The sequence below is a fragment of the Phlebotomus argentipes genome, unplaced genomic scaffold (assembly GCF_947086385.1).
Source record: "Phlebotomus argentipes unplaced genomic scaffold, Phlebotomus argentipes genome assembly contig_5, whole genome shotgun sequence".
Classification (NCBI taxonomy): Eukaryota; Metazoa; Arthropoda; class Insecta; order Diptera; family Psychodidae; genus Phlebotomus; species Phlebotomus argentipes.
In genome coordinates this window covers 8,263,596-8,286,772 of record NW_026776165.1, presented here as the reverse complement: position 1 = coordinate 8,286,772, position 23,177 = coordinate 8,263,596, and the positions used below count along the sequence as shown (strand labels likewise).

The 23,177-nt window shown below is 48.5% G+C and overlaps 9 protein-coding genes across 10 annotated transcripts in view; 5 read left to right on the top strand and 4 right to left on the bottom strand.

Moving 5' to 3' along the window:
- Positions 1-90: 90 nt before the first annotated feature.
- LOC132255841 (protein OSCP1) lies at positions 91-1,189 on the top strand. Its single transcript, XM_059752012.1, has 2 exons — positions 91-221; positions 279-1,189. The coding sequence occupies exons 1-2, from the start codon at positions 113-115 to the stop codon at positions 1,187-1,189; spliced, it is 1,020 nt and encodes a 339-aa protein (XP_059607995.1). The 5' UTR covers positions 91-112.
- Positions 1,190-1,203: 14 nt separating this feature from the next.
- Positions 1,204-2,202, bottom strand: LOC132255936 (enoyl-[acyl-carrier-protein] reductase, mitochondrial-like). Its single transcript, XM_059752108.1, has one exon. It carries the CDS (start codon positions 2,200-2,202, stop codon positions 1,204-1,206), a length of 999 nt encoding a protein of 332 aa, XP_059608091.1.
- Positions 2,203-2,317: 115 nt separating this feature from the next.
- On the bottom strand, positions 2,318-2,927 carry LOC132255843 (eukaryotic translation elongation factor 1 epsilon-1). The gene is made up of 2 exons (XM_059752014.1): positions 2,819-2,927; positions 2,318-2,757 (listed from the first exon to the last, which is right to left on the bottom strand). Exons 1-2 carry the CDS (start codon positions 2,897-2,899, stop codon positions 2,341-2,343), a joined length of 498 nt encoding a protein of 165 aa, XP_059607997.1. The 5' UTR covers positions 2,900-2,927; the 3' UTR covers positions 2,318-2,340.
- Positions 2,928-3,029: 102 nt separating this feature from the next.
- LOC132255838 (SET and MYND domain-containing protein 4) lies at positions 3,030-4,994 on the top strand. Its single transcript, XM_059752008.1, has 2 exons — positions 3,030-3,127; positions 3,188-4,994. Exon 2 carries the CDS (start codon positions 3,237-3,239, stop codon positions 4,992-4,994), a length of 1,758 nt encoding a protein of 585 aa, XP_059607991.1. The 5' UTR covers positions 3,030-3,127; positions 3,188-3,236.
- Positions 4,994-7,582, bottom strand: LOC132255840 (guanine nucleotide-binding protein G(o) subunit alpha-like). The gene is made up of 2 exons (XM_059752011.1): positions 7,446-7,582; positions 4,994-7,370 (listed from the first exon to the last, which is right to left on the bottom strand). Exon 2 carries the CDS (start codon positions 7,312-7,314, stop codon positions 6,235-6,237), a length of 1,080 nt encoding a protein of 359 aa, XP_059607994.1. The 5' UTR covers positions 7,315-7,370; positions 7,446-7,582; the 3' UTR covers positions 4,994-6,234.
- Positions 7,583-7,700: 118 nt separating this feature from the next.
- Positions 7,701-9,707, top strand: LOC132266152 (uncharacterized). The gene has a single exon (XM_059767004.1). It carries the CDS (start codon positions 7,764-7,766, stop codon positions 8,373-8,375), a length of 612 nt encoding a protein of 203 aa, XP_059622987.1. The 5' UTR covers positions 7,701-7,763; the 3' UTR covers positions 8,376-9,707.
- Positions 9,708-9,835: 128 nt separating this feature from the next.
- Positions 9,836-11,052, bottom strand: LOC132266151 (BAG family molecular chaperone regulator 2). 2 transcript variants are annotated; one of them, XM_059767002.1, is made up of 3 exons: positions 11,014-11,052; positions 10,440-10,684; positions 9,836-10,378 (listed from the first exon to the last, which is right to left on the bottom strand). In XM_059767002.1, exons 2-3 carry the CDS (start codon positions 10,571-10,573, stop codon positions 9,871-9,873), a joined length of 642 nt encoding a protein of 213 aa, XP_059622985.1. In that variant the 5' UTR covers positions 10,574-10,684; positions 11,014-11,052; the 3' UTR covers positions 9,836-9,870. The 2 variants fall into 2 exon arrangements, with proteins under 2 accessions (XP_059622985.1, XP_059622986.1); XM_059767003.1 differs by lacking the exon at positions 10,440-10,684 and having other exon boundaries at positions 10,730-11,043.
- A 1,107-nt stretch (positions 11,053-12,159) lies between these two features.
- On the top strand, positions 12,160-17,286 carry LOC132255935 (PAX-interacting protein 1). The gene is made up of 6 exons (XM_059752107.1): positions 12,160-12,365; positions 12,428-13,589; positions 13,842-15,307; positions 15,383-16,235; positions 16,358-16,583; positions 16,647-17,286. The coding sequence occupies exons 1-6, from the start codon at positions 12,306-12,308 to the stop codon at positions 17,206-17,208; spliced, it is 4,329 nt and encodes a 1,442-aa protein (XP_059608090.1). The 5' UTR covers positions 12,160-12,305; the 3' UTR covers positions 17,209-17,286.
- Positions 17,287-17,915: 629 nt separating this feature from the next.
- The window catches only part of LOC132266199 (beta-1-syntrophin), a 39,795-nt gene continuing 34,533 nt past the window's right edge, over positions 17,916-23,177 (top strand). Inside the window, exon 1 of the mRNA XM_059751355.1 lies at positions 17,916-18,607. The gene's annotated coding sequence lies outside the window, so the exon portion shown is untranslated. The remainder of the gene's footprint in view (positions 18,608-23,177) is intronic.

The window sequence follows — 23,177 nt, the reverse complement described above, 5'->3', positions numbered from 1 at the left end:
TGTGCCCTAGATTTTATGATTCAGTGCTGAGAAACCCAGATTCAAGGAGAGTTTTCAGGTCGTTTCCAAGGAGATTTTCCTAACACAAACACATAGAGTAAGAGTGAGCAAAATGTCCAGAGCAAATGTCTTGCTGGTGATAAATCTCGGCTGTGAGATGTTGTACGTGATTGACCAGAGACTCAAGGCGCAATCCGTGAATCTGGACAAATCTGCCCAAGGTACGAAATCCTCACACATTCCCTGACCAAAGGTCACAAATCATGACTTCTTTGCAGTTCTGCGCGACTTGACTGGAGTTTTGCTGGATCCCAAGTTCCTCACGCAACTCATCAGCTCCACCGAAGGTCCTGAGAATCTGCTGACCAGCCAGCAATGCCGCCTGCTGATGTGGGATATTGCGAGCTGCTCTCTCATGCGCCTGGACACGAATTCCTACGACAAGCTGTGGGATTTGATGGTGATGCTGCTCAAGTGGCAACTTCACATTGCCGCCTATCAGCCAGAGAAACTCCTGGACATCACGCTGCGGCACCTGGATGGCATTGGGAGGCTGATGACGGAGATGAGGAAGTCCATCTTGATTGACTGTGCCAAGAAGACGGTCATCGATCACTGGGACACACTCGAGTGCCCGGAAAGACTAGCCCTTATGCGATCCTTGGTGAAGTGGCTGCGGCCGTTCCGCGTGAAGATCAGCATTTTGTTGCGCCTGGGATTGCAGCAGAACGACGGGCGGTTCACGGAAGTGGGCGAGGACGATCCCAGGCAGTTCTACACCATGACGATCGGCGAGAATATCTACGCCAAGAGTGCAAATGTGGGCAGAAGTCGAACCGCTGGACAGCAGACATCCCTGTCCGCCCTGCAAGTGGACTCGCACGATCTCTCCACGCTGGCGGATCAGCTGACTGTGGTGAGCGACGAGGGAATGCATCAGTCGACGTACTGCCTGCTGGACAACATCATTCTGAGCGATGGAAGCGAGGAAGAGCCGAGTAGAGATCCGGAAGCGCCACAGAAGTCGCATGAATTTGTCAGAATCACTTCGGAAGACACCATCGCGACTCGCCTGCAGAATCTGGGCTTTCCGCCAGCGCAGTCCCGCGCAGAAGCCAGCGAAGAGTGTGAACTCACACCGCATGAGCAACTGTTGCAACTCCTGGACACAGAAACACCCGACAATTGATCCCTTTTGTTCGTTTATTCGTAGGTTAGAATACACTTTTTCCCTTGAACACCCTCGAAGGCTTCCCGGAAGTTCTCGATGGGCACGAACTCTGTCGGCGGCACTTGGAGCTCCCCAGCTTGGTACATGGCCACAATCTCCTCCAGCATGCGGACGCGCTCGGGACTGCCGTGATTCTCGCTCGTCCAGTTTGTGCGCCAAAAGCCGCAGCACTTGATGTTGCGATAGATGAAAACGGAGGCTGGAATCGTTGTGGGCTTCTTGGAGATGCAGCCGTACGTGACAAAGGTGCCGCCGTGCGCCAGATGGGTCAGGAGATTCTCAGCACTCTCGCCGCCGACGCAATTGAGCGCCAATTTGGGCGACAGAAGCGTGTCAGAGAAGATGTCCGTCGTGGCGAATTCTTCCTCAGTGAAAATGTCCTTGGCGCCCAGAGATTTCAGTGCTGCCTTCAGGGTATCGATGTCCGGCCGCGATCTCACAACACCTATGCAATTGATGCCCCACTTACGGCACATCTGCAACACAATCTGGCCCACGGCGCTGTTGGCCGCGTTCTGGATCACTGTGTCGCCTGGCTTGAGGTCAGCGAAGTCCTTCAGCATGCGATAAGCTGTGGTGGGATTCACCGTGAGCGTGGCAGCCTCGACAGTGCCCAAGTCGTGAGGCACTGGGAACCAGTCGGTGGCATTGAAGACACCCGCGGAGCGCCATGTTCCCAATCCACTCCGGAAAGGCACAACGAGATCACCCACGGATAGATTCTTCACGCCACTGCCGATGTTCATCACCCTGGCGACGCACTCATTCCCGGGAACACTGGGCAGGAGTGGCTTGATGGCATAGTTGCCCGTGATGGTGATCAAATCGGCCGGATTCACGGGCGAAGCAAGGATTTTCAGGTACACCTCCGCCTCTTGCAGCTCCCCGGACAGCTTCACCTTCTCCAACTGCACCACATCTCCCGGAGAGCCAAACTGGGAATGGCTGAGACAGCGCACTTCGTCCTCCATTTGGCGGAGCCAGAAATAGACCTGCGACTGGGCCACAAAAGCCACGTAAAAGTGACAATCTACAGGGAAAGGTTAGAGGTGAAAATTCCCATTATCTTTCGTTTTATTGTGATGGCATTGAAGATCACACGGCGCTATCTAACGCACACTGCGCAGCGATGAGAAATTCACCAGACTCATATCTTGCCGGACGCTGTCCGTGAGCTGAACGTGATCGAACCATCGCGAGAGGTGGACAAAGTGCTCCTTGTCGCTGTTTTGCAGGGTTTCCACAGTGGTGGCGATGGAATAGAAGACGGCAACATCGGCCAGAGATAGAGAATTACCTACAAAGTACGATCTCGTGGCGAGATACTCATTCAACTCCTCCAGAACGCTCCTCTGGTGACTTCTGTTGCCCTCCAGACACGTGGAATTCACGTAGAGACTGCAATACTCCAACCATTGTCGTGTTAAACACTCTTCCTCGACACTCCTGTACTTTCCTGCCAAGCTACTGACAACTGTGCAGAATCCCGACACCTTTGTCTTGTCATCGAGAGTTCTTGTGACCACCTAGAAGTGGAAAATCGCCATTAGAATCCTCAAAACACCTCCACATGGAATCAAAACAAACCTTCTCACGGCTTTGCGATAAGTTTCCAGCCGGCACTTGAAGGTAATTCGAGATTTTCCTAACAACCTCAACTTGAGACATTATTTTCCACGAGTTTAAGCACGGTGGAAAGCCGGAAAAATTACGAAATTACTGCTTTTCTCACTCCTTTTTGTCAATCAATACTCCTGTGGCGAAAATTCGCTGAGGACGCGACATAACCTCAATCTCTCTTGGATAATTCGCTTGGATAATCTTGAAGAGAGGGAGAATCGCAGCCGGTGAGCAGAAAGTGGATTTCCTGGGAAAGCAGAGAGATCCGGGAGACGTGTGAGTAATCAAATCAAGTATATCCTCCTGCAGATGATTGAAAACGGATGTGCTTTGCAGGGAATTGGCTGTGAGAAGAGCACATGCGTTAATGACCATATAAGGCAACATGGATTTGTACCATGAGATCTATCTCGATATCATCCGGAAGCTGCAGGAGGAGCAGCAATTGGACAAGGTGTCCCACGATCTGCTGGAAATGAGAAAGAAGAACCAGCCAAACAGTGATAAAATCGATTATGTGTATGAATTACTGAGAGATCAGCAACTTCTTCCGGAGGCTGGATATCTTGAGGAGGAGAAAGATGATGCCAAATCTGAGGAATTCCGACAAGTGGGTAACTCGTTCTTCTCTCTCAAAGCTCAGGAGTATACGCAGGCCATCAAGGCGTACAACAGAAGCATTTGCTATGCGAAATCCACGGAGAATCTCAGCATTGGATTGGCAAATCGTTCGGCTGTGTTCTTCGAGTTGGGAATGTTCCAGGAATGCCTGGAGAGCATCAGACTGGCCAGAGAGATGGGCTATCCTGAGCGACTGAAGGAGAAGCTGGAGCGAAGAGAGGCAAAGTGTTGTGAAGAGCTGAAAATGTGTGCTTCCAAGAAGGAAAAATACGTGCCAACAATCAAACTGCCGGTGAATGAGAAGATTCCCTTCCTGGCCAAGTGTCTAGCACTGCGGGAGGACAGTCAGTTCGGGAGACACGTGGTGACGGAGCAAGACATCGCTGCAGGCACTGTGATTGCCGTGGAGGAGCCTTTCTGCAAGATCCTCGCGGACGAGGAGAAGTACATGCGATGCGCCAATTGTCTGGCCGAAGTTCCTCACCTCCTCCTGCCCTGCAACAACTGCACGCAAACGATGTTCTGCTCCAAGGAGTGCCAGGAGCGCGCTCATGGAGACTTTCACGTGTTCGAGTGTCCAATTAGTGGATCTCTGTTCAAGATCCTCGACATGAGTCTTCTGGTTGTCTTCCGAACGGCTATTTATGCCTTCTGCGCCTTTCCAGATACAGCTCAAATTGACCAAGAGCTGCAGCACATCGACAAGGAGCAGAAGAATGTGTTCAGCTTCGATTGGAGTGGGGAAATGACGCCGGTCGAGCGATACACGCCCATCCACACGCTGGCCACGAACGAGCATCTCCGCAGCGCGGATTATCTCTTCAAGAAGTACACCATCGCGTCGCTGATGTTCCATCTGCTCAAGGAGTGCTCGCTGCCCTTTGCACAGCGCTTCCTCGCCACGCGCGAGGCGCAGCAGGCGCTGAAGAACGTCCTGTTCAGACACAGCCTCACCGGACCGACCAACATGCACAGCATTCACGTGATTGAGGACACCAGCAATCCCGAGACGCCGACGGAGTTCGGTGTGGCCGCCTATGGCTTCCACAGCCTCATCAATCACGCTTGCTCGCCCAACGTCACGCGCATCTGTGTGGGCACTGGCTCAGCCGTGATCACGCTGAAGAGCATCGCGGCCGGCGAGCAGATCCTGGACAACTACGGCTACCACCACAGCCTGATGGACAAGGAGGCGCGCCAGAAAGAGACGCACCGCCGCTATCAATTCGTCTGCCAGTGCCGCGCGTGCCTGGAAAACTTCCCCATGTACTCCGCCCTGCCGGTGCCGCTGCACGTGCCCGAGCCGCTGCCGCTGCACAACCAGACGCCCGCCTTCCAGTACTCACGCGAGTTCGGCCAGAAAGGCACCGGCCGCATCGTGAAGTTCATCCGCCAGTACGGCCATCTCTATCCCATCCTGCAGCTCTGCACGGCCGAGGAGGGCCTCAAGTTCTGCCTCAACATCCTGTGCGGCAACGTGCCGCTGCACCTCAGGGAGCGCGTGAGGAAAAATGCCAAGTAAAAAATACTACATGTCTATTTATATACGATCAAAATGCAAGATCACAATGTTTTTTTTTGTTGTTGTTCGTCCTTAAGTGTTTTCGTCTCTAAACTACGCTCGATCAATATGTGAACGAGTAATACAAATATAAGGCCTCATTTCCAGTAACATGTGTTGTGTGTTAAGTGTGCCATTCAGTCTTCAACACAGTCTCGAGGTATTCTGAGTCACAAGTTGCATTCAAGTGACATTTGTGCTAAAAATGTACCACTAAACTGTAAAAAAAGACTTCATGACACAGTTTGAGTGTCACAAATGTCTCAGTTAAACTGGGAATGAGCCGCATAATCAGATAAGAGATCTTCTCAAAAAAAAACTACAAACTACCGATTCTACTCTATGAAATATAAAAACGTTTTGTAAAAAAAAACTGATCATCTCCGGAAATGTCAAATTGCAAATCCCGGATTTTGGCACTAGATGATCGAAAGACAGGGAATTTTGATTGGGAAACCGCGCAAAAGATCACAAAAGATCCGATGTTAAAAGCCTAAATGTGTAACTTAACTTAGTAAAATAATTTAAATGAGATTCAATGATTTCTTTTTGTGTGTCTTGAGATCACTGAGAGTTTGTCCTGTGATCCGTTTAACAGGTTAATCAATGGTTAAGCCTCTAGATAAGTCAATATGAATCAAGAGGCTTAGAAAATGTTGAATATTTATTTGACGAGACATGAGAGTGAAAATCAGAAGCAAAACTGCTTGAGTATGAATTAAATAGAGAGCAAATTCTTGTCATTTTTATACTTCAGTGGAAATGTTTCAGAGTGTTTTCTGGTCAATAACACCCAATAAAGTCAAGAAATACATGAAAGACTAAACAAAGAAGAAGAAATTGACTGAAAGGTATTGAATTTTGCCTGTTCTAAAGTTAACTGTAACTTCTTCAAATACAAGAAAATCCAGAAAAAGAATTACATTTAAATCAGACCAAAACTTTCTTTGTAAATAAACTCAAAAAATAATTTTTTTTCTATTATTCAGTAATTTTTTAACAGACTGTTCAAAACAATCATTTCGAAAAGAAAACCGGTATTGGAAGTGCTTCAATATGAAGTAATCAAGTTTCCAATGGAATTCCGACAGGATCACAGGAAAATCCCCTCAATTTCACCAACAAGTCGAGATCTCTTGTGATCTTTCGCTCGGAAGTCTTACCGGAATCCAATTGATTTGATGGTCAGCAAGGCACAGATTCACAGCAGCGTCACGTTGCCCAGATTCTCCTTGATCACCGTCTCCATCACGACCTGGAAGACCGTCTGCACGTTGGCCGTGTCCGTGGCCGTGGTGAAGTGCGGGCAGATGACTTTCCTGTCGTTGTGGTTGCGCTGCAGAAACTTGTTCTGGATGAAGAGCGCCGCGTCGTCGATGTTCTTGTCCGGGCCCTTGTAGTCCGGGAAGAAGAGCCTCAAGTGGCGTCCAGAGGACATGATCTTCTCCCTGAACAGATCCAGCTTGTTGAGGAACAGCACGAAGCTGGCCTCCTTGAACCAGCGATTGTTCACGATCTGCTCAAATAGGTTCAGGCTCTCCTCCAGTCGATTCACCGTCGCGTCCTCCAGCAGCGTCATGTCGAAGCCGCTCAGAGCCACCACGAACAGCACAGCGCGCACGTCCTCGAAGCAGTACACCCATTTGCGGCGCTGTGAACGCTGCCCGCCCACGTCGTACATGCTGATGATGTTGTCGTTGATGCGGAAATTCGTCTCAATGATGCCGTTCGTGCGCACGCGCGCGCGCAGGACGTCCGTGGGCGTGGGCACGTAGCTGTCGGCGCAGATCCTGTCCATGTTGTCGAAGAGATACAGTGCGGAGTCGTTGAGCTCGTAGTCGTAGCCGCGGGCCACGGCCAGGCGCACGCCGCGATCCTTCCACAGGATGCGCAGCGCCATGCGCACTTTCTCCACGATCTTGAACTCCATGTCGAAGCAGCTGGGACTGGCGAGCACCACCTCGGCGTACAGCTTGTTGGACGAGTGCTCCAGGTTGATGCGCAGCAGCCCCATGCCGCTCAGGACGTACTTCATGGACGACAGCAGATTGTCTAGCACGGTCGGCCGGAAGGCACTGAGTTCGGTGGCCGTGAAGCCGTCCGAGTGGATGATCTTCATCTGCTTCACCAGCGTGCTCTTGCCGCTCTCACCGGCGCCCAGCAGGAGGATCTTGAGGATTCTGGGGTGCTCCTTGGCCAGGGCATCGAGCTGCTTGTCAATCTCCTCACTTCGGCGGCGGGCCGTGATCTTCTCGCGCTCCACCGTCATGCACGCCCCCATTGGGATGTGATGCCAATTCACTGAGTCAAGTAGCGTCCGTGGGTGTCCAGAAACACCTGCAAGAGCAGAGAATTCCCAGAAATTCAGCCATGACGCGCCACTGGAATCACGCGGCGAGGCGAAATACTCACTTTCACCGCCAATCTCATATTCCACCACATCTGGCGCACACGTGAACCGGCCCGGGAGGTGGACAGGAAGCGGCACAGCACGGAATGTGGGGCAAAATGCGGAGAAATGTGCGAAAAGCCTGAGAAATGTAAACAGTCGCGAGGAAGCTTTTGTCTTTTGAGTGTGCGACAGAGAGAGTTGAACAGGTGGTTGCATATGCTTGTCTCACTCTAGCACGCCGCGGCGAAAAAGCGATTGCGGCCAACTTCGCTCCGCTCTGATTCACTGACGTGACGTGTTGTGCTTTTGTGGGTGTTTTGTGGGAAAGTGGCAGGAAAATGGCCAATTTGAAGCAAGATCTCGATGAATACCTGTTGCTGCAGAGCGACCAGAAGAAGACCTTCAAGGTGGACGTGAAGTTGCCGCAGATAAAGGTGCCGGATGTGGGGAAATTGTTCCGCAAGAGTGACCAAGAGCCCGCCAATGGCTGGCTCAGGGAGACTCAAGACACCTGCTGTCCCAAATTATCGCGCCTCCAGCGGATTATCGCCTTCGTCACGTGCCTGGCGTTGGGGCTGTTCTGCTTCACCCTGTCTACCTTCTACATTCCCATCCTGGTGCTGAAGTCCAGGAAGTTCGCGCTGCTCTACACACTCGGCAGCCTCTTCTTCATTCTCTCGTTCGGCTTCCTGTCCGGCTTTGGCGCCATGCTGCGGCAGATGTTCAGTCGCGAGAGGATTGTGCTGTCCGCCAGTTACACGGGATGCCTCCTGGCCACGCTGTATTTCGCCATGTGGGCGCAGAGCACCGCCTTGACGCTCACGTTCGCCGTGCTGCAGATCATCTGTCTGCTGTGCATGATCATCTCGTCCGTTCCCGGCGGCGTCAGCGGCATGAAGTTCTTCGGGCAGATGTTCAAGAGCTCCGTGAGCAACACGCTGCCCGTGTGAGAAGTCCCCGCGAAGGTGGGACATAAGAGTGTGGGAAAGATATCGATAAAAGCTGTGACTGTTCTTTTTGTATACATGCAATTTAATGCGAGCCAATAAGACCAAAATGAGACCAAGAGCGATTTAGCAATTGAAGAGGAGGAGACGAAAATGAATTACGACGCCGCGGTAATTGGACAAGTTGGACGGCGCGATGTGACTCGCCTTGGCGCGGAAGGTCGCGGTGGATCTTTGTCACCTGCGGAAGCCACCAGACTCCAGTCATTGGCAGGCACTTTGCGCGCACGCACGCACAATGATCGTCTCTCTCGTCCTCCTGGCACTGCTCTCCGTCGCCGAGGCGCAGTTCAAGCTCTTGCAGGCGCCGGATCAGTTGCTCGACATCCGCGTTCTCAGCGCCTCTGCGCCGCCGCCGCGTACCAGGAAGATCCACAGCATCGCCACGGATCTGCCGCCGAGCGTCGTGCGCGTGCTGGCGGACACCAAGCCGACGAAGAGCAGCAAGTATCGCGGCTACAAGTCCAAGTGCCGCTGCGAGAGCATCTGGAAGTGCCAGAAGATGCAGCTGTCCATCGCTCGCTGTCCTCCGGATCACTTCATGTGCTGCTTCTGATCCGCCCATTCGTCCGGACGTTGTCAATTCACCGAATAAGACTGAAAACGCGCAACTGCCGAAATGGGATTTTTTTTTATCAGTGTACTGGGAAAAAGTGTCTCAATGGCCAAAAAGCACTCTTGCCGATCGTTGATCGATCGAAGGGTGCGAAGAAAAGTATTGTAAGTCGACTTTTGGTATAGTTAAAAACAATTGGTTCAAGTAGTGAGTTTTCTGTCTTTAAATCACATTTTAAAGCACTGTTAAACTTGCAATTTTTCACTGAATTGTTGTTCGCGAATGAAAGTTCTGAAATATAAAATATTTTCATTCCAAATTACTAAAAACATTGAATAGAACATAAAGTGACTCTTGTGTTATAATTGCTGATCAAAAGAACAGAAAATGTGAAAGATATGGCAAAAGCAATGCTCACGAGTATGATTATAAATTCTTATGTAAATCTTATTCTTTTGAATACATTCTTCTTACTTTCGAAAATATCATTTGATTTTCTATTAATCAAATAAATTCTTAGTATTAAATTCACAAAGTTCTTAGACCTACATTATATTCTTAAATTTGTGCACAAAAGTCGATTTCACAAATGCAGAACATTGAGATGCTTTCAATGAAATTAATTTTTCACGTCCTGGAATTCTGGGTGATTTATAGTCCACCGAAGAGGCACCAAATCTTGTTGATCGTGCAAATAAAAGACACCAATTTGAGCTCAATCACAGAAAGGTTAACTAATGAATTTATTAGTGGTTGCAGTGGATCATCTCGCCATTCCCGGGAGACGATTTTTTTGCGTGGGAACTCTTCCACGCGCAAAATTTGAGACTAAACATAAGAGTTGGAAAGAATGGGTAAGTGCCTTAAGCGGTAGTTGTCGAGTTAGTCCGAGATGGTCTGCTTGTTGAGATAGGAAATAAGTGCGTTGAGGCGCTTCTTGATGGTCTTCTGGTCGTCCAGCGTGCAGCCCAGCAAGGAACTCTCGAATTTCTTGTCCACGCTCACCTCGTGGGCGTCGCGCGACGAGCCGGTGGCTTCGGGGGCGCCCTCGCAGGCGTTGAGGAACATTTGGCAGCGCTGGCGTGAGATCACGGCGTCGGAGTTGGAGATGACGGAGTCAATGAGGACGTTCACCTGGTGCAGGCACTCCTCCTGGGCGCTGTTGCGCACCGTTTTCACGTTCAGCTCGACTGTGGCGAGCCTAGAGCCCACGCGCTGCATGTAGCACGTGATCTCCTCACGCTCGTACTCCTCCAGGTTGGTCAGCAGGTCGTTGTTCTTCAGCAGGTCCATCGACATGGACAAGTAGTCTTTCTTCTCCTGCAGCGTTATGGCATCTTTCCGCAGCTTCTCCACGCGATTGTCCAGCTCGTCCACGAGCTTGATGAACCTGCGGAGGAAAGGCGGGACGTTAGTGAGCTCTGGAGGCGATCCGGAGCACGGTTTTCTGCCTGTCAACTAGCTTCACGTCGCCCGAGTTCGAGGCCTCGTCGATTCTGGGCATCAGTTGCCAGTCCGATGACGAGGCTGCTGGCAGGTAGGGCAGTGGAATGACATTGTCGGATGTCTGGCCGTCGACATCCATTCTCTCAAGAGCAGCACTCGATAATTCAGGATATGTTTCAGTCTCCAGTTTGAACGCCCAAAGGGGAAATAGAACTCCGGAATGACTTAACCTCAATCTGTACTTCACTCTCTGCAAGAGAAATCCCAGAAAATGACTCCTTCGGCTCACAATTACCTCTCGTGTGACTGTGAAAGGCGAATATCAGCCTTGAAGCGCTTCCGTGCGCCACAATTATCCATTGTTTGGCAGGAAAAGTGCCATCAAAGCGCAGCGCCAGTAGGCGATCAAAACAGCTGGTATTTTAGGGCGATTCCTCGTAAATGCACACAAAACGCACGCATTCGAAAACTAGATGGCAAACTGAAGGCACTCAGGAAGATTTCCAAGCGATATTCGGCGCTTTTCACTGGGAAACGCCGCGGGAAAACATAGCAAAAACAAGAAGTTCTAGAACTTACCAAATTGACGCTGCACCTGTGTGAAGATTAGGTTGCGTGACATTTCATCAAAATTTCATGAAACTTTTCGCCTCGCCGTGATAAAGAATGATTGCCAACTTCACATTAGACGACAGTTTCCTGGCCTGCACTTTCCTAATCCATTATATCCCTTCTACAAGCCACATTAAATAAACTATTCATTTATTTATATCCCTTCTACTCTCAAAACTCCCATTCAACAACGCTACTGGTGAAAAAATGTATTGGGTGGTAAGGAATTGCAGATTGAAGAACGGGAAGAACGGTAAGAAAACGCTGAAAGACGAAACTGTTATAATTGTATAACACTACTAGCAGGGCTTTATGGCGATAAGCTCTTGCCATAATAAACATTCAAAAAAAAAAATTCACGTCAGACGACATTTTGCTTTTTTCGCGATCGCGACGCTAGTGAAAATTACGCGAAAAACCAGTGAAATCGATACAATGGAGGACCAAAGAGAAGCAACAAAGACTGACACTATGGCGGATATTAAGAGGCTACAGACGCTGCTGCTTCATATGTTGGGGAGAGTCGGCTTTATCGCAGGGAAATTGAATTTTACTGCGCGAATGCTGGAGGAAAAGATCAGGGGACAAATTGCATCTCCCGGCGAACTGATTATTTGGCATGAAATGAAGAGTTGGCTGGAGTTTCTCGAGAGAGTAAGGACTAAGGCAAAGCAACATATGGACGATGCCGAGAGCCTGTCACGAGAGCAATGCGAAGAGATGATCGTCGTCGCCAAGGATATGAATGGCTTGCTACTCAATTTGGTCCATATAATTAAATAATACTCCCGGATTCTTCTTATCAACTGTTGTGGAAGTCACATGAGGAAGGAGCTAGAGGAACATTGAAATTTGCAGAAATTATATTTTTGCTCTCTTTGCAGAGCCAAGAGAAGATGCAGTTTGAGGAGTCAAATTTCGTGAAATTCTCATTTTTCTTTATAAATAAACTTGAAATAAACTCGAAATAAACTTTCCATTGAATTAACATTTTGAAGATTTTCACTTGAATAATCATAAAAATCCTGGAAACTAAGCGGATATGCGTTTTGGCGCGCATCCTCTGCATCGCCATGTTGAAAGTGGATAAGTGGGATAATGCATGACAGCAGCATCACAAAGCGGAGTAGGAGTGTGTTGTGTGTTTGGTGTTTTCATCCCGAAAACCACTAAATTTCCACCTTTCCCAACGTGATAGTGGGCTCTTCGTCTACCCAAAAGCTTCCCTGTAATGCGGAGTGTGTGAAAATAGCGAAAAAATGACGGAGAATCTGTTCAAAGACGTGAAATACTACGTGACCGGAAAGTTGGATCCCAAGGTGACGTTTCAGTGTTTTGCGCTTCTCGCAGAATCCTTTTGCCAATTAGACTCTTGTTGCAGGTCAAGGAACTCTTGGACAATGGTGGAGCGTCCAACTCCAAGTTCATGGTGGACTACATCACGCACGTGATTTGCGGAGTGAATTTCGATGAGAATGAGATCTCGCAGGCGCTGGACTTGTACGAATTGCCGTCCGTGACGGAAGCCTGGGTGCTGGCGTCTGTGAAGCTGGGCCGCCTGGCCACCACGAAGGCCTACGAGCCGAGCGGCGAGAAGCTGTTCGCGGGCTGCAGATTTGCGCTGTGCGATATGACGGCGAAGGATCGCAAGACGCTCTTCGCCACGCTCACATTCCACGGGGCGCAGGTGGAGAGGAATTTCACGGAGAGGAGCACGCATCTGGTCTGCACGGCGGCGTCTGGGCAGGCGTACGCGAAGGCCCTGGCATTGGGCGACAGAGTGAGCGTGGTGACGCCGGACTGGGTGAATGAGTGCGTGCAGAGCAAGGCTCGGGTGGACGCGCAAGCCTTCCATCCGAGGCTCCTCGTCACGGCGGAGAGCCAGAAGGCGCCGGTGGAGATGTCGCAGCAGACGCTGGCCAGCATAATTGGCTTCGATTTCGAGGAGGGCATCGCCAAGACGGAACTTCCCGTGCCGAAGGCCCCAATTGCGACCGCTGAGACTGTCAGCACGCCTCAGAGTCAGCCTCCGAAGCCCCAGATGGTGGCGACTCAGCCCGCGGTGCGCAACAAGTTGATCCTGCAGCAGCAGCCCGGCGGACCGCGGGCGGTGATGCAGCAGCAGCTGCAGAACAAGAGTCTGCAACAGCAGTTCCAGCTGCAGATCCGCCAAACGACGCCCACATTGCAGAATCCAGTCAGTGCGGCGGCGGCGGCTTTCCAACCAGCGCCACAGCAGATGAAGCAAACGGAGATCAGCAGCCCGCAGATCAGCCAGAGCTTCCCGACGGAGGGTAATCAGACCATTATTCGGCAGCAGCTGATTCAGCAGAGCGCGGCGCCGCAGCAAATGATCCAGCAGCAGGCGCACATTATCGCGACGCCGGCATCCCAACAAATGATTCAGCAGCACGTGCTGACGGCGCACGCCAAGGCAGGCGCGTCGCAGCCGCCGCAGCAGGTACAGTTCATCCAAGCGACGCCACAACAGGCGCAGAAACTGAAAGCCGGCGCCATGATCCAGATTCAGCAGAACACACAAGGTAAGTCGACCGTCGCTCTTCGTCTAGGCACGACAATTATGGATTTTAGCTTGAGCTAGAGAAAATCGACCAAAATGATCAAGTAAAATTAACTGATAATCAGTAGAAAGTAAGGGAAAATGCGTGATCCACAATTTTTGCTAAAATTTTACTAAAAGTCTATTAATTTAGCGATTTGTGTTTTTTAGAATAGTTTAAAATGTTATGATGGACTGGACTGTAAATTTCATTATCTTTTCCTTCTCTTTGCAGTGCTGAACAGTCAGCAGCAGCAAATATTTGCCAATCAATTGCAGAGTGGCGGAAATTTGGTGGGTCAGCAAATGCAGAACAAGCACATCATCATGCAGCAGCAGAGTCACGCACAGCCGAGTCAGCAGCAGCAGAATATCGTCATTATCAATCAGTCGAGTCTGAAGCAGTCTGTGCCGCAGCAGGGTGCGGCGCAGGTGACACAGGCACCAGTGAGCCAGGCCACGGCTCAAGCGCAGCCGCAGCAGCAAATCATGGGCCAGCAGCAGCCGCAGAACATCCAGTATCTGCACACGCTGCAGCACCAGCAACAGCAGCAGCAGCAGATGACTTTCCAGATGCAGCAGAAGCCGCAACTCAACATGTCAGGCGGCCAGATTGTGCAGCAGAACGCGCCCAGTCAGCTGCCGCCGCAGAACCAACCGGGACAGCCGCAACAGATCGTGCAGCAGATCGTCCAGGGGGCGCAGCAAAGTGGCGGCCAGGTGCCACAGAGGATGGTCACGATGGCCGGGCAGCAGCAGCAGACGGCGGCAGGGCAGCAGCAGTGGACGACACCGCAGGGGCCGTACGTGAGGGCCGCTCGGCCGCACTGGCAGGGCGGAGCGCCGGCGGTGCCGCAGCGTCAGCTCATTCACTTGGATGCGCAGACACACGCACACCTGCAGACGCTGGATCCCGTGCGGCGGGCGGAGTACATTGCGAAGCTGCAGAATAAGCAGCGCGGTATCATGCTGCGCCATCAGATCTTCCCGGCCGGCGTGCGTCCGGGCGCGGCGCCGCCGGGCATCGTAACGGCGCAGCTCCCCGCGGGCGGCCACCAACACATCCTCATCCAGAGCCAAATGCCTGGCGGCCTGTCGCCGCAGAGCAAGGCGCAGTGGATCAGGCAGAACCGGCCGCTGCTCGTGCGCCAGACCAATGCGCCCGGCCTGTCGCCGATCTCGCAGCAGACATCGGGCGGCGGCGTCGTGCAGCAACCGACAGTGCAACCCGCACCGGCGGCAGGAGGTCAATTTCACCAGGTGGACGCTGGAGCCGCCACGCCGCCGCACTATCAGCGCGTGATGCTGCAAATGCAGCAAGGCGTGACGCCGGGACAGGCGAAGGTTATCACGCCGGCGGCTGGCAGCAGTCAATCTGCGGCCGGACAGACTGTGATGCCACGCGCGGGATTCCCGGCTGCGCAGGCTGAGATCGCGGCTGCGACGGTGGACGGAGGTCAATCGGTGCAGCCGCAGCAACAGACGCACGCGGAGGCCGCGGCGCCAGCTGGGCAGATGATCAACAAGACTAAGACGGCGCTAGCTAACATGCTGAACAGCCGTCTGAGTGGCGCCAACAATGGCGCCGTGGGGACGCCGGGAGTGCCTGAGTCTGAGCCTTCTGCCGCAGGAACGTTGCGCATGATGACGGCGCAGCACAACGCCGCGCTGAGTCTCTCCGGAACACCGCGGACGCCCCAGGTACATGTCTGCGCATCGATCTGTTTAGCGCTTTAATTTGAGGGTTTTTTTCTAACACTTTTTCGTCCTTCTCAGGACATCATTGCCATGCAGCGACGCACGCTTGGCAACATCACGAACAGCGCCACGGTCGGTTCGCCTGTTGTGGCGCAAGTGGCGCAGGGACAGCTGCCGATCGTCGTGCCACAATCGCCCTCCGCCGGCGGCCCGCTGAAGAACACGGCGCCCTTCAGTCCAGGACGCACGCCGCTTCCGCCGCGGCCGCAGTTCTACGGTCACAATCCAAATCTCAAGCTGCCGCCTGATCTGTTTCTGCTCGGGTGCACGTTCTTCGTGGTGGAGTACGATGAGACCAACAAGGCCGAGCTGCCGGCGTGGCGAGAGCTGATCCAGAAGCACGGCGGTGAGATCGAGTCGTTCTACTGTCAGAAGGTGACGCACGTGCTGTGTCGCACGCAGCGCCACGGCGTCGTGATGCAGGCGATACGCGATTCAAAGCGCTGCGTGACGGCGTACTGGCTGAACGACACGATTCTGCGACGGCAGGTGCAGCCGCCATGGCAAGCGATCCACTTGCCGGCGCCCAGCACGTTCGGCATGCAGAAGCCGGCGACTCGGCACATCATCGCCATCTCGGGCTTCGAGGGCGACGAGCGACAGCGCATTAAGAACATGGTGGAGGAGTCCGGCGGCAAGTTCACGGGCTACTTCAGCAAGCAGAACACCGTGTTGATCTGCAAGAAGCCCGAGGGCGCCAAGTATCGGCGCGCCAAGGATTGGGCGGTGCCGGTGGTGAACGCCACGTGGCTGAGCGACATCCTGCTGGGCAATCTCAGCTCCATGTCGCAGTACGAGATCACCAAGTATCAGCAATACAACCTCATGGGCCCATTCAGGATCGAGTACGGCCTCGTGCCGCACCTCATGAGTGAGTCACCATAGATATTTAATTGCATTTCGTCCTTGAGTCCTTTCCGAGGATTTCCTCTAGTAATCAATCGTTGAATTCCTTTCTTCGCAGTGTCTTTATTTTGTGTGTTATTCTTTCAGCTGCGTGGAAATCGCCGATAAATCTCACTCAGGAGTCCCATGAGAAGGTCAAGCGGTGCCTTTCGGAGCCACAAAGTGCGCCGAAGCCCAAGAAAATACGCACTCTGCCACCTTTGGAGCCCATCCCGGATGAGATTGTCTGCACAAAGACGCCGGAAGGTGACGAAGTGCCTAAGATACTCTTCTCGCAAGTGGACAATCTCGATGGCTTGACGCGAGCGGTGACGTGAGTGTGTTTGCGATTGAATCTTGGGCGCTTTTAATACGAAATGTGTGGCTTTTCTTGCAGTTCTCTCGGCGGAATTGTCGTGCAGAATCCTCTCGAGGCCACGCACTTGGTGATGACTCGTTTAACGCGCACGCACAAGCTACTGCTGGCCATGTGCGTGGTGAAGCACATCGTGAGCACGCAGTGGCTGATGGAGAGCGCCAAGGAGGGCAGCTTCCAGCCGCTGGACGCGTACGTGATCAAGGATGCCACCTTCGAGGACAACTTCAAGTGCGACATCCACGAGACGGTGAAGAATCCGAACAGGGGACAACTGTTCGACGGCAAGACGTTCTACATCACGCCAAGCGTGCGACCGGCCGTGCGTGAGCTCACGCAGATGATCGAGGCGAGTGGCGGCAAGGTGGAGAAGGCCAGGAGATCCGTGCTGAAGATCCAGGAGGCGAATGCGCAACTGGCGGACAGCTACATAATCCTCAGCTGCGCCAATGATCTTCATCTGTTGGCGGATCTCACGCGGTCTGGCAAGCAGAATCGCATCATATGCACAACGGAATTCGTCATGAGATCCATCATGACGCAGAGCATCAACATCGAGCCGCATATTATGAAGTACTTCTAGATTTAGGCATGAAAATCATGAAATACTATTAGAATTGTAAACTATTTTTACATTGCACATCGCAATAAAGCAAGGAATCGCGAAAATTGATGCTTTTTGAATCAGTGTTGACTCTGGAAGTTGAAGAACATATGAATTTATGAGTTATTGAGACTGAAATTGAGTGAATTCAAGTAGATAGATTATAATCTCTAGGGAAGATATTTGCAGAAAAGCATGCAAAAAAACAGATGGATAATTTTGTGCCGGTTAAGTGAAACATGGTTGAAACAGTCGTTAAACATTGATTGAATTCAAATAACGCGCATTCAGATTGTGGGGAAAACTCTGGGTATTTAAGGAGATAACAAGATTTACCCTTAAAAAGGGAAGCTTTCAATGGTGATCTTTGATTTTTTTTGTAATAGTTTTGACACTTTTTTCACTTGGAATATAAAACCGATTTATAGGATAGAAATTTTTGAATGTTTTAAATGGATTAGTTTTTCAGCAGTGACACAAACCGAGAATAATTTGAATATTCGGTCGGTTTTCCACGGAAAACACTCCGCTGAAGAACCTGAAGAAGCATTGGGAATTGTGAGTAGAAATGTGTGTGTGTGTGTGTGAGTATGTTTTTCCACGAGACTGCGTGTGACTCGAGTGGGACAGTTGGGAAAATGACAGTCGCGCGGGCGGGAGAAGAAGAGGGCTTCTGAACTGGAGTATTTTAGGTGTGTACGCGATTGTAGGATTATTTGCGCAACCGCAGTTTTATGGAAAATTCACAAGCGCATTTGTTACATCGCATATTGACTGTATCTTAGTTTTCTCCTCCTTCTTGGCCATTCACCATCTTCCAAAGTCAACCACTGGTTTTTCATTGATTTTCCCCCAAAAGTGCGTGCACCAAAGTGTCTCTGGAAGGAAGTGCACAGTGACGATGGATTTCTAATTGAACCTTGGCATTTAATGTGATTTTGGGGTGATAAAGTGCAAAAATACGCCGGTCTCTGCAGACTAATGCGAAGCTGTGTTTGTCTCATTTTCACTAACAGTGTGGAGAAAGTGAGATAGAGCGAGAGATTCGACAGAATACCAGAGGTTCGATTCCACTTCTGAGACAACGTGAGACGACTCGTGTGTTTGTGTGCTTTCGCCTGAGCTTCGAGAGTGTGTCACGAGAGTCTGTGGGTGCCGTGTTTCCAGTTGTAAGTGGTACACATTGTCGGACAGAGGCTCGATGCTTCACGCGCGTGAGTGTCGCAATGACGTGAGAGCGCAGTACAAGTGGAAATCCTTGAGCGAGTGAATTATCGGTGAAAGTGACTGAGAGAGAGAGTAGAAGAGAGGTTTCCCACAGAAGCCACTCATAACAGGATTAAGTGATTCTTTGAAGAGGATAAACGCCAACGCACAGGTATATATAAAAAGCAGGTCTAAGATGTGTGTATATTTTAAAGAAAATCTTCTCATGCTCTTCTATGCTCGGAAAATGCATTTCTTAGAAACATTCCAGTGCGAAAGCACATCTTCAAACGCATGTTTTGCTCAGCCCAGACTCTTTATATTTGAGGAATTCTGTGGGCCGCCTCAAGAACGCTGTTCGATTTGCGAAGTATCAGTTATAGGCAACTTCATTATATTTCTTCGGCGAGTGTGGGATGAGAATTCTCAATTAATTCAACAATTTGCGGGGCTTTTCAGGGAAATCAATTAATTGTTGAGTGATTGAGAAAGTTTTTTGCTTGAAAAATTGATCACGATTAATGAGGGAGGATTTGAAGTATAACTCAAATCACTCTTTCTGTGGCCTCTTTGTAATATTGTGGCGATGGAGGAAGATGAAAAGAGTCTTGTTTTGGATGTTCTATAATTGAAGAATGAAGGGCAGCATTGGTTGGATCACAAGTGAAGCTGACAAATTAAATTAACACGCTATAATGGAAATGTTTATTCGCGATTTGTGAAAATAATCAAAATCACAATGACAGATATTTAAAAAAAAAATAACGCACAAATTTGGCAATTAACATTATATTGTTATGGGCATTAATAACAAGATAAATCCATGATGAAGCAGAGCTTTGAACATAAAATTGGTTAGACAAAAATTTCATGGTTTAAGGCATAAAATACAAATTTTTTCTCCAAGACAATTCTAAAAATCGCTTCAAATGTCAGTCACATGTTTGTTCGAAATGTTAGCAAGCATTTTAAGCATTTACACTATGATGACAATGTGATAAATTCAATTGCAATGAATTCTTAGCAGTCATAAAGACCGTAATCAGCTGTCACATTTCACAAATTCATGAGATATTCTACATCCTTGTTGACAAACAAACGAACAAACGGAAATCAATAAGAGGATCCTGTAAGTGTTGGGGCGTCTGCAGTGTTTCTAAGGATGTCAGCTTCTCCAATTTCACCAGAGCGCGTCAGAACCGCAAACGGATTAGAGAGCAGGATATTGCAGCCCAACAATGGATAGATAATTGCTGTTGTGAAGCAATGAAAATGGGTCAGAATAAGTCACCGATAGTCGCATTGGAGGGAAGACACAATGTGCAATTACTTGATTAATTTTCATTCATCAATTGTTCACTTTGTGCTACAGCATCGCACGATAACAATGCAACTTCTGGGGTCAAACGCAATTGTCCATCTCGCATTTGCACTGTAGCACGAGAGCATGTCAGAGCTTAATAGGGTTGGATTGGATGAGGGATGTGTGGAGGAGGAAGAGAGTAGAAATTCTGAAAAGTGCATGACGATTTGTGGACTTAGTGTTGTGAGAAATACTCCAATTGCTCTAAATCAACATTTATTACACACAAGTCAATGATTCTGTGTAACATTGTGTGTGTGTGTGATATTTACTATAAAAACACCACATTCATCTCAATGAAAATAACTCTCCTCTATTCATTCTTCATTCTGATGAATTGAAATAAAGCTGTGGTATTTAGCACATTTATTAACCATTTCTATTCTCACAGAGCGAATTCCACCGGAGAGAAAAGTCGATGCTAATAAGCTCTTGAGAATGTGCGGGAAATGTGGGATGGAAAATTATAAAATTGCTATAATCTCTTTATGCTGAAAGAGGAGAAAGATTCACGAGAAAGATAGACAAAGAGAAAAGTCCTGATCCTCGTGTTATCTTTTGAAAGAGCATAGAAAAATCAAGTCTTGAAGCTTTTAAGCTTCCTTGAAAATCATTTTTCGCCTTTTAACTTAATCTCGCGGCGCTAATAAGATAATGAAAACACCTCGCTTGCGATGGCATTAAAATTGTAAGACTTCAATTGCTTAACGTTGAATGTTGTGTTTTCTTTTCTGGTTATTAGGTTCTTGAATTAGAGATGCAACTTATTGTGATTGTGTGATGAATTGTGCAAAATAGAAGCCAGCAAAACACACAACATTGAGAAATACCTAAAATCACTCCGACTGTGTCATTACTTTAGCAAGCCATTGTGTGTACGGTGGAATATTTAATCAACCCACTAGTTGGGGATTCTTGAGAGTGAACACATCCATGCAGAGGGAATGTATTCGAGAACACGAGGAACGACCTACAAATATTTGCATGCCATTAACCACCCTTCCACCGCGCAATTTTGTTATGTGTTTTATATGTGGAGAGACGATACATAGTTCGGAGAATCCACGCCAGAAATTAATTCACACATGAGGTGATATTGTAGCACGAGTGACGGCGAGAGTGCATGCTAGAGGAGTAAAGGCCCTTTTGTTGCTATTATAATTGCATTTATTACAGCTTTTGTGAGTAATTGAACGAGAAGCGCGGTTCAGGCTATTCATTGCCGAAATCACATGTGATTTCGTCTCAATTGACAACTTTTTTTCTTAATTAAAGTTTTATCTATACAGCAAAATTACTCACAGAAGCAATGCGAGCCACTTAAATCAGATTTATAGTAATTGTAAGTTTCTCGTGAGCTTTTCTTTGAGGGAGAGGAAAAGCATATCGTGAAAATGGTAAAAACTCCTCTGTATTCATCAGAATTTCTCGTGTTTTTACCTTCTTCAAGTTTTGTTGGATTGAAAGCATATACAGTGTCGCGCACGTTATGCTAATTACTCAGCGTGACTCGTGAGAATTATGCTGAGAGTCCGCCGTGGGCAAAAGTATGTGTGAGAAGAGTGAAAGAGGAAAGTTCACATAAAAGAAAAGGGAATTACTTGTGGCAAGCAAAACAAAGTATTTCAATGTCAACAATTTAATTCAATTTTTAGAGACTTCCGTCCAAACTATGTCAGCACAATTGTTCATTTATTTTCCAACATATTATTTATGGGTTGACTTTGGTGCTTGTGTTTAGGTGTGTGAGACATTTCTTGGAATTTCTCACCTTGATTGGCAATCTAGCATTTTCTCCCTCTACTTATATGTATGTACATTCACCCTCCAGTGAATTGCAATCATATTGGACAGTGTGATTACAGCGATATGACTTGTCAGTTAGGGCTGAAAATGAGATTGGCAATGTTGATTCCCATCACATCTCGATTGACTTTTATTGACTCAAAGTGTGAGAATGCCTTATCACTATGATAAAATTGAGATATGCCACTTCTCACCTTCTCTCTTTCGTGCCCAGCAGACATACCAATTGGTTCTCCGACAGACTTGGATGTCGAAATCTGAATGTGTGTGGGATTGAGAGGCTTTGAGTTTAAACTTCACGTCTGGCTGAAATAAATCTTTCATCCGATTCCTCTGTAACGAAAGATTTCGAAGGGAAATTCTGTGCAATGGACAGAATTGCAATTCACTCGATTGTCCGCATTTGAGTGTGTGAGAGCGACATGATCGCCTGGAGAAGTCATCAATTGCGCGGCATTGGAAAAAAGCGAGGAAAAAATTTTGTATTACATCATATATCAGTTTTTTTATTATCGCTGCGATGTCATGTCACAAGAGATGACGAATTCTGTCGCTATTACCTTTGCAGGCTGTAAAAATTTAATGATGAATGTATGAGAAAATAGCTGTTAAAGCGCGCTACCCTTTCGGCTTATGTTCGTTGAAGGGTCGCTGGGGAAAAAGTTGCTGTCGTCTGCTGAAATGAGTGACATTGCAAGCTTGGAAATGATGCTTTATCTGCATGCACTGTGAAAAGCGTTTTCGTGGTGCTAAAAAAAAGGTGGAAAGGAATGTGCTGAGTTGCATACTTTGCAATAGTTAACATTCAAAATTGGATAGAAAATTTCTTGTTCGGTAACTCTCTATTAAATACTTATTTCAGTTTCTATAAATTCCCTTTGAAGTTGTACGGAATAATTGCTGGGCGGAGAGCAAGAAGAGAGTCAGAAGAAAGAGCTGCCAAGAAAATGGGTGGTGGTTTGATGGAAATTCTCTTATCGATTTTCTCCACAATCCCCAAATGGTTTGTTTTCCTCTCATGAACTTCCTCACGTTGAAATTGTCGAGTGGAAAGAGGAGTGTGTTTTTCATCTATTCTATATATACAATTATCTATAGAGCTTTGGATTTCTTATAAACGCTTTCAAGTCTTCTTTCTTAAGCGCCAAATAAATATACTTTTTACTCACAGGAAGGGAAAAATTGTGGAAATTTTCAAGGATTTTACGCGGAATTTGTGATTTTGAGCTCCAAAGAATTAAATATCGGTAATCATACAAACTTCAGTTGTGTTGATCCTATTTTATTTTAATCATTTTAGTTTGTTGAAAAGCTGTCGCAAAGTGTAATTATAATCTTCTCTATCGATTTATAGAGTCAAATGGAAGTTAAGCTTCTTTGAAAGTCTGATCGTTTGGCGGCCAGAAGTGCAGTGTTTCATGGCACCTGTGCGAGGTGGGAAATGAGTGAAAATGCCCATTAATCGGATTTTCAATTCATTTCTGCGATATTTGGGAAATTTGTTACAACATCCGCATTCGCTTTTTCATCTGCCGCAAATTATAATCATGCCCTGTTGTTCTTCGTAAGGTGA

Excerpts from the sequence above, each read along its gene's own strand:
- LOC132255841 (XM_059752012.1), top strand. The coding sequence starts at position 113 with ATGTCCAGAGCAAATGTCTTGCTGGTGATAAATCTCGGCTGTGAGATG. Across the intron at positions 222-278 it reads TCTGGACAAATCTGCCCAAG|TTCTGCGCGACTTGACTGGA; the intron begins GTACGAAATCCT and ends ACTTCTTTGCAG.
- LOC132255936 (XM_059752108.1), bottom strand. The coding sequence starts at position 2,202 with ATGGAGGACGAAGTGCGCTGTCTCAGCCATTCCCAGTTTGGCTCTCCG.
- LOC132255843 (XM_059752014.1), bottom strand. The coding sequence starts at position 2,899 with ATGTCTCAAGTTGAGGTTGTTAGGAAAATCTCGAATTACCTTCAAGTG. Across the intron at positions 2,758-2,818 it reads TATCGCAAAGCCGTGAGAAG|GTGGTCACAAGAACTCTCGA; the intron begins GTTTGTTTTGAT and ends TTCCACTTCTAG.
- LOC132255838 (XM_059752008.1), top strand. The coding sequence starts at position 3,237 with ATGGATTTGTACCATGAGATCTATCTCGATATCATCCGGAAGCTGCAG.
- LOC132255840 (XM_059752011.1), bottom strand. The coding sequence starts at position 7,314 with ATGGGGGCGTGCATGACGGTGGAGCGCGAGAAGATCACGGCCCGCCGC.
- LOC132266152 (XM_059767004.1), top strand. The coding sequence starts at position 7,764 with ATGGCCAATTTGAAGCAAGATCTCGATGAATACCTGTTGCTGCAGAGC.
- LOC132266151 (XM_059767002.1), bottom strand. The coding sequence starts at position 10,573 with ATGGATGTCGACGGCCAGACATCCGACAATGTCATTCCACTGCCCTAC. Across the intron at positions 10,379-10,439 it reads GACGTGAAGCTAGTTGACAG|GTTCATCAAGCTCGTGGACG; the intron begins GCAGAAAACCGT and ends TTTCCTCCGCAG.
- LOC132255935 (XM_059752107.1), top strand. The coding sequence starts at position 12,306 with ATGACGGAGAATCTGTTCAAAGACGTGAAATACTACGTGACCGGAAAG. Across the intron at positions 12,366-12,427 it reads CCGGAAAGTTGGATCCCAAG|GTCAAGGAACTCTTGGACAA; the intron begins GTGACGTTTCAG and ends CTCTTGTTGCAG. Across the intron at positions 16,584-16,646 it reads GGCTTGACGCGAGCGGTGAC|TTCTCTCGGCGGAATTGTCG; the intron begins GTGAGTGTGTTT and ends CTTTTCTTGCAG.